The 9,452-nt window shown below is 30.5% G+C and overlaps 1 protein-coding gene across 1 annotated transcript; it reads left to right on the top strand.

The window, feature by feature from the left end:
- Positions 1-6,787: 6,787 nt before the first annotated feature.
- On the top strand, positions 6,788-7,605 carry Cpr23B (Cuticular protein 23B). The gene is made up of 2 exons (XM_065500290.1): positions 6,788-6,799; positions 6,871-7,605. Exons 1-2 carry the CDS (start codon positions 6,788-6,790, stop codon positions 7,603-7,605), a joined length of 747 nt encoding a protein of 248 aa, XP_065356362.1.
- The last annotated feature ends 1,847 nt before the right edge of the window (positions 7,606-9,452 follow it).

The raw sequence follows: 9,452 nt of genomic DNA, 5'->3' as shown, positions 1-9,452 counted from the left end.
TTTATAAAAATTTACTTTCTTTTATTTGTCTATTTATTATCACGTGATTTTAAAAATAAACGTTTAAATTTTCAAAATAGTTCAACAATTTGTAACTGGTTTCTGTTAGCAGCAGTTTTTAGGTGTTTGTTTTGTTCAGTGTTTTATTGCCGCCTGGAAATATGCTATATTTAATTATATACTTACAGAGAAGTCAAGATTATTAGTTACAGCTCTATTAAAATTTATTAATTTCGAAAATGTTTACCCACTTTAGTTAGATTCATCAAATGAACTGCAAACAAAAGTCTGTGAATGCAGTTTGATATGACTGGTGTCCAGATACATGGTGCATGATAAAGAAGATCTATCACCAAATGGTAAAAAGGCAAATGAGTCTAGAATATAATTATAAAAAATATCTCAGTGCACATTGCTGGGAAAACATATCGCTAGGAACATCAGAAAACATAAATTTCGGTAAAAAATCATAATCTACAGATGTCTGTTCTTAAATAAAAAAGTAAGAAAGTGTGGTCGGTCAATCCCGACCATATAATACCCTACACTGAGTAAATATCAAAAACATTTTTCTTTCAAAATTTCAATCATTTGTTTTCGTGAGTGATTATGACCCGATCGTCATGAGATTAGGCCGTGTGATATACAGTCAGCGTCAAAAGAAAGTGTACAACTTGTTTTTACATTTAAAACGTTTTATTTACATATTAAAAAACAATTTTTTCTCCAGTTCTAGTGTATTTAACAAAACACTTAATTGTTCTCTTGCAATATATAAACAAAAAACTAAACTATTTCAACTGCAACAAAAACAGTAACAACAAAACCAAAAATACTCCATTTTTAACGCGAGAAACAAATAGATTTTGGAGAACAAATAGTTTTTTAATATGTAAATAAAATGTTTTAAATATAAAAACAAGTTGTACACTTTCTTTAGACGCTGACTGTATTTCTATATGAAACATACTTTTGTTAAATTATATTTGGATTCCATCATCTTTAAGAGGTTTATGCTCGTTAAAGTGATTTTAGGAAGTGGGCCTTATATGGGGGTTATGAACAATTATGGACCGATAGTAATGAAATTAGGTGACATAACTTCCCTATATACACAACTTAATTGGAGCGAAATTGGTTACCGGTTGTCCTATATAAATTAAACATTTATGACCGATAAAGTCCTTGTACTTTGCGCACATGGTTTACATGGACAGCTAGCCAGACGGATGACATTTCTCAAACGTTTGATAAAGTATGGCTAATGGTTTAATATACAAATTGAATAAAATTTTACCCGCAAACATTCATAAGCTTTTGGAAATTTTTTTAATATATATTTGATATATTCGTCTGATATGCCAACTAACAATCTCATTCATACATCAACATTTGCTGATGATACTGCTATTCTAAGCATTCATGAAAACCTTCAAGAAGCATCTCGTTTGAATTAAAGAAATGGTTAAAACAATGGAAAATAAAAATCAACGAGAAAAAATTTACACATACAGTAGCCCAATAAAGTCTACATACAGGAATTCAAATTAAATTTCTTTCGTTGTAAGTTAAAAGTAGTGAAATATATTTGTTAAAAAAATAAATTCACACTAAAAAAAATTAAAACAACATCACTTAAGTCAGGTTTAGCAACATTTACTATCACTTCCAAAATTTCACCGTTATTAAATTTTTTGATTCTGAATCAAATAACGAAAATTTTTTTTGGTTTTTTTGGCTTTAATGTTCAAAATATTATGAAACTAATAGTCCCTCCCACCCAAAAGTAGGCGTGACCGAGAATAAATTTTTCGTTATTTTACTCAGAATCAATAACTCTAATAACGGTGAACTTTTGGGCGTTATTTGAATTTTTTTGCTAAAATCGACATAAGACATTTATTATTATATATCTCAAAAAAAAAACTAAAAAAACTGCTTTAAATTAAAGTAACATAATATCATAGTCCTGTATGTAGTCTTTCTTGGGCTACTGTATAATATTTACATTGCGTAGAGAATCATGTCTCCCTATTCATATCAATAACCAAGCGATAATTCAACATGGAAAAGTCTTACACATAGATGCAAAGTTGACTTAAATGAAATTGAGATCAATTCAAATTAAGTGGCTCATTGGCAGAAACTCTACGCTTAGTTTATATTGTAAACTTTTATATTATAACTCGATCATAAAAGCTACATGGTGTTATGGGGTTCAGCTATGGGGCACGACCTCAGCGTCAAATGTAGAAAAAAATTCAAATACGCCAAAACAAGTTTTTAAGAATGATCATAGTTGTCGATGGTACATCAAACATGCCAATAACCACGAAGATCTAAACGTGCCCTTTGTAAAAACCGAGACTCACATGCAGAAAAATATTTAAAAAAGCTAGAAATTCACCCAACATGTTAGATAACAGTGGCCACAGTCGATTAAAAAGGAGGGACACAGCAGACCTAATCCAAAGAGTAGAAGGAAAAATAACAATTTAATCAGAGCAACAATGGATAAAAAATGGTCTGGGTGGAGTAATTAATAGTTATTTGATATAAGATTTGAAATACTTATTGTTAGTTCATTAAGTAATAAAGATACAATAAATAAATGAAAGAATAGAAGTAGTAGAATCCAATTTCATTATTTTGAACAGAAGTGAGGTACTTGACTTAACGCAGGTGAGTGGTGAGCACCACAGTATGACTAACAACTGGGCTATCGCTAGCGATTTATCTTTTTCTGATCATAAATATATTGACTTAAATATTTGTTTACGTAATATTAGTGATAATACCACTCTAAATAGAAGAAACCCATTATTGAGAGTAGTAATACTATTGACGTAGTGATTTCGTAGTATTGCCGTAAGCCTCTATGAGAAAAATAGCTAGGAAACTGGTCACCATATAAAATTTCAATGAGTTAATTCAAAAACTTGACGATGGCAGTGTGAAGGGATCCTCCGAAAATCAATAGAGACAGAATTCACAGGGCACTAAATAGCTTCGACCCGCTTAAATACCCAGGTCCTTGGCTAACTAATATACGTATTAGGGTATTCATTCGACTAATGATCGTTCGATTAATCGAATAATTTCTTACGAATAATTATTCGAACAATTTAAAATGGCTATTTTCGAATAACGAATAATTCGAACAATTTTATGTAGAATAATCGAATAAAACGAATAAATGTTCATATATATTTTAATTTATTAAATTGCTTAAAATTTTTCATAATTTCAAATTTGAATAAGTAATAATGACTCACAAAAATTGTATTGTTTCTGAAATTCGACAAATAACTAAAGTCAAATGGACTTTCGATCACTGTAGATGAGTATAAATATATAAATATTACTGCAAGAAGTTACAATTCTAAAAACAAATCTTTCAAAATTTTTAACTTATTTTGAAATAAAATATTTGTTATTTAGCTGGCGAAATATTAGAAGAATCTCAATTAATAATCAAAATTTTAACTAAGATTAAAGTGGTGTTGAATGTGATGGAGAATGTGATTTTGAAACGGTCGTCGAAAGTGATATTGAGGATGATATTTATAATAATTACATTGAAATAGATGAAGGCCATGATCTTAAAATATATGTATATAAGTGATGTTATTAACCGCGTACGTAAGTGTTGCAAAATATTAAATAAATCGAATGATAAACACAAATATATCAAACTAACGTTTCGCTGCAAGAAAAGCATGGAGTTCTTCTTATACATGATTTTGAACATCGTTGAACATCTTTGTCTAACATGGTAATAAACTTTTTGCGTATTTGTAAATGCGTCAATCATGAAATGCCTGACTTCAAATTAGTCACGTTCACTGACAATGATATCAAACTTTGGACAGATTTGTGTAATTCCCTAAGACAACTTGATTAAGCAAAGATTCGAAACCCTGATAGAACTTGAGGGTATTTTGTTATAAATAATTTAGATATAGTGAATAATTCATTTACTAAAGAATTAGTTACTCATTTTAAAACCTGAATTAATGAACGACATAAAAGTTCTTAATACGTTTATATTGTAGGATCATGTCCAACTAGATCAAAATTTTCAAAACATAGCTCCAAAACGGAAACTATAGGGTTTGCTAGTCAATTGTTTTGTAGATTATTCGGGAGTTAATCTGATCAGAATATTTCTGTTGAAAATTTAATAATGGACTTTGTTTTTAATGTTTTTTAACATTATAAATACTGGAATTGTTAACTTTAACGTTATTTTTTGTTTTTATTTAACAATAAAATATTAAAAAACCGACATCAAAACTTCATACTTTACTTTTTTAAAACAATTTTAATTATTCGAATAATTCGATTAATTTTAAACGTGTGATCGAATTATTCGAACAAGTTAAAATCTCTTATTCGAATTATTCGTTTTATTCGAACAAGAGAAAAATCGAATAATTCGAATACCCTAATACGTATATACAGCATTTATTAGATGGGCTTATATACCCACTAGGCGGGGTAAGGTTGTCTGCATCTCTAAAGGGGGGAAAGAAACACACACCAAACCTAAGGATTATAGACTAATTAGTCTTGCATCCTATTTATTGAAAACCCTAGAGAGTCATTGATGAATACTTCAGAGTATTATTTCTGCTTTTATGGAATCTAGCTATGAATACTCTGCTGGTTGAAATGGATAGTTGAAGGATTAAAACAGACGTATATGTTAAATTTCATATCCGTCAAAAGTTTTATTTATCATACTAAACAGGTTACCGGTTGACTTGTTGTTAATACAAATGACTCTCAACTCTGCTGTGAGACATAATTAACAAAATGAAGAAAACGAGTAAATGAGTTTAAAAACAAACATGTTACGTTCACACTGAGGAGCGGATGCTGTCCACATGTTACACTGAAAAATGATAATATATCTCAGTCTGATTATGTTACATACCTTATTCACTTAGACAGAAGACTTATTTGGCGCAGTCATATAGAAACCAAGAGACATCACATGAAGTTAAAAGCATCTGGCCTTCACTGGTTAATCAATGTTAAGCCTTGACTATAAAATCACCCTGTATAAAACCATTTTAAAACCAATTTGGACATATCGAATCAAATTGTGGGGAACTTCTAGTAGTACCAGTATTGATCTTGGGACCTCTGTTTCAATCAAGGACCATGACCGGCGCACCTCTTTACCAGAACTACCATTGGTAAATATTGAGATCAAAAAAGTCCGTGAGAAATACATTAAAAAGTTACAAAGTCACCTTGCTAGACTTCTATCACAGAGCCAAACGCAGTCGAGACTTCGTAGAGCTGATCAGCCAATTGGCAATTAATACTGTCGTTAGAGAGTACTTAGATTTAATTTTACTTATAATATTTGAATACTTATTGTTAGGCCTAAGGAAATAGGTATATTCAATAAATAAATGAAAAGTACAAATAAAAAAAACTCTACTGGAGTCTGAACGTTAAGAGCTCGTGGCCTGGACTTTTGACATTCTAAAATACTACACTACTATTGGAATATTCATAAAAATGTTGATTATAGCATTCGAAATTTTCGAAACATGAGGGAGCGTACACTCAAAGCCTCTCCACTGTCGAGGATGAATCTCAAACAATTGTAATTTCAAACACGTCCATTTCTTCATAAGAATTAATTGAGTAAGTCTAAACAAAGTTTTTCATATATTGATCCATAACCTTTTACCGGTTCCAACTATTTTATTAATTTTTGTACACACTTTAGCCATTAACAATATTTGTTCTGTATTTGTTTTTGGTTGGATCGATTTTGTCCGTTTTCAATACCAAACATTTCTGATCAACAAAGAATATTTTAGGAAAATTTTATTCTCATAGGGTTCAATATATATTGTGATATTTGGATCGCGATCCATTGTAATGGATCACGCAAAATTAGGTTATCCTGCGATTTGGATCGCGATCCATCAATATTGCATGCTACACGTTCAATAAATATCGCGATACTGGATCGCGGTCAATATATATTGAACGTGTAGCAGTGCCCATAGGGATTATCGTACCTTTAACGTGTATACTGATAGCTAGATCGTCTTAGGATTTTATAAGGGCACAGATTATATCGACTAATACTTCGATGTGATATAAACGAACTGACAATAACAATCTTCTTTATTGTTGGTATAAAATGGTGAAAATATGTCATATTTAAGAGTCCATAAAAATTAAATTCGAAATTTGCACAGTCTGTTATACACACTTGAGAATGACCCCAGTTACTACAAACTACGTTGAAATTCATATTTGGAGACTACATCTAACTTCATCTTCAAAGTTAATTAAACAACATTTCAAACATTATTGACAATAGAATCACATTAAACTGTAACACTTTAAACTCCAATTAAATGATATCAATAAGTGTATAATAAAAGAAGAAAATACAATGGACAAATCAAAGATGTTGTAATTTCAATTATTACGTTCCAAAACGTTAGAGTAACTTTTGAATGAATTCAATTCAAATCCATGGCAATGATGAACATAAATTTTGCACCATCATAAATTGGATGAATGGTCAGTCCTACGAAGAGATAAAATAAAGAAAAAACTCATAATAAACGAAAGTATGGAAAACGATAAAATGAAAAAGAGCCAATTGATGGTGGAGACTTTTAGTTAATAGTATAAAAATCAAAGTCAATTACTTTTTAAAATATAGTGCACCCACAGCAATAGCAGAGTACAAAACATTTTCAGCAACATTTCATAAGGAATTACTTAATTTATAAATTTGAAGGAAATGGCTTTTAAGGTAAATATATACTAAATATTGAAATAGGTTATATAGATAGATTTCCAACTAATTATACTTTTATTTTGCAGTTTGTGTCAATCTTTTGTTTGATCGCCTTGGCTTCAGCTGGTGATTATGAATACAATAAACCCTCTACCAATAACCAGGCCTCTGCCAGTTACGACACAAAGCCCAGTGATAACAACCATGATAACCTTAAACAGTTAGTGGCTCCAACTCCGGTTCAACACGACAACCCAGATCAAGATTCTTATATTGAAACACAACAAAACGATAATTCATATCATCAAGAAGAAAACAGCAATGACAACAGATTTTATGACGAAAACATTTCTTCATATGACTCTTCTAATGATAATTCATACAATCCATCTGCTTCGCAGTCTTATCAAGCAGCGACCTCTTCCAGTTACAATAATGACCAAAATGGTTATAACTACAATCCAGTTGTCTATTATCCTCCTGCCAAATATGACTATAGCTACAGTGTAAATGATCCCACTACTGGTGACATCAAATCTCATAGTGAATCTCGTGATGGTTATTATGTTCGTGGTGCCTATAGCTTAGTTGATCCAGATGGTTACAAGCGTACCGTTACCTATACTGCTGATAATGTTAATGGCTTTAATGCTGTCGTCAAACGTGAACCCTATGTTGTTCAGTACCCTGTGCCCGTTGCCAAATATCAGTCGTCTGGTGCTGTTGAAAGTGTAGAGAAGTCTAATATACCTGCTTCCTCTCAGGATAAGGACAGTTATTCAAGTCCCCCAGCTCAAGATGGTAAAGGGCCGTATGCCTAACCTAGCCATGTATTTTTTATTACTTGTTATCATTGTCATTTTAAATTTATTCATTAATTTTTAATTCATTATATACTTTTATATTTCCTAAATACAAATTTATTACAAACAATTATGAACTGAATTTATAACTTAGCGATCTACATAGTTATATTTGGCTCCCGAGTAATTTGACGATGCAAAATTAATACCTTTTCCGAAACCATTAGTTGGGCAACGGAGAGCTGAAGTATTTATCTCGTCGAATTAAAGTTTATAGTTTGTTATTGAAGAATCAATATTATGTAGTTAGCTACCCGAGATCCAAAGCATTTATCTTGTCGTATTGTATTCATTATCTAGTCTTAATCAATTAGTCATAATTAGCAGATTGAAAGCCGAAGAATTTATGTCGTTGAATTGCAGCCACGAATCGCTTTCCGAAGACATATGTACTTCAAGAAGTTATCAAAGGAAGCAAATAATTGAAGAACCCCGGATAGAAACAACAACTTCATCACAAAATTATATATTGATATTTATTAAATTTAGAAATTGCAATGTAGTATTGATGATCGGGTCCATTACCATGATGGAACAACACTTTTGCTGTTATAATATTTGTTTAGATGTCGAAATAACTTTTAATTTCTTTAGTTTTTATGCCCTTCACCTTTGTGAGAAGGGTATATATCAGTTTGTAATTTCTACATTTTTCATTTCCGACCCTATAAAGTATATATATTAATACATCAATATCTCCGGCTCGATTGTTATTTAAAATCGGTCCACAAATGGCTGAGATATAAGGAAAAAAACCTATTTTTTTACCTATATGTATCTGGATTATTAAGTCTTTTATATATACAATATGGATATCTAATGATAGACATTTCAAAGACCTTTGCAATGACATATATAAGACCATAGTAAGTCGGACCTACAATGCGTCAAAATCGGAATAATATTTTTGGACCTGATTTTTTTTTCCAAAAAATTAAAAAACAACTTTGGAAAAAAAAACTTTGTTTACCTAAAATATTTAAAATTTTTATCTTGAAGTATAATTTGGTGAAAGGTATATAAGATTCGGCACAGCCGAATATAGCTCTCTTACTTATTTAAATATATTTTTGTTCCTTGGATTACTCGTAAACTTTTCTAAACTTTGTTAAATGCTCTCATCAATTTATTCCATTCTGACCTTTAACATTCAGTATTTCAATTAATTAACAAATGATCACCATGCCTTTGATGGATAATCCAAATTAACTATGATATTTTACCATAATTGCTTCACATATTCTTCAGGTGTTGAATTGTTGTTGGCTTCTTGGCAAAGACATTTTAAGGAAATTCCTAAAGAAAAAGTTCGAATCAAATCTAATGATCTTGTTGGTTGGCCATTCTTTGAAAAATATTAAAAAATACACATCAAATATAAAATTGTCTTTAAACTTTGGATCCTATTATATACAATCCTAAATGTATGCTACATAAATTTGAATAAATAAAATTTTATACAATAAAAAATTCATCAATAAATTTGTTCGAACGTAATTTTCATATGAATGTTAACTGTTCGAAATACAATGTGACAAATTGACTACAACTGGTACCACAACCACTATCGACAATGAGCTTAAATATATCGTTGGCAAAATTGATTTTCTACTGCCATTTGAGAAGATCATCTCATTTATCTCATATTTTCCTGATGTAGCGTCTGGAATTCTGTTAACCGTACATAGTTTACAAAGACTAAACTCCGGATTACAAAAGGATTCTAAGATTGAGACTAGAATAGATTATTTCTAGTGAAAAAAATAACTATTCTAAAGTGTAATACAAAAAAATAAGTGTTATAT

The sequence above is a fragment of the Calliphora vicina genome, chromosome 2 (genome assembly GCF_958450345.1).
Source record: "Calliphora vicina chromosome 2, idCalVici1.1, whole genome shotgun sequence".
Classification (NCBI taxonomy): domain Eukaryota; kingdom Metazoa; phylum Arthropoda; class Insecta; order Diptera; family Calliphoridae; genus Calliphora; species Calliphora vicina.
Note: the sequence above shows the minus strand (reverse complement) of the source record. Positions and strands in the feature narration are given on the sequence as shown.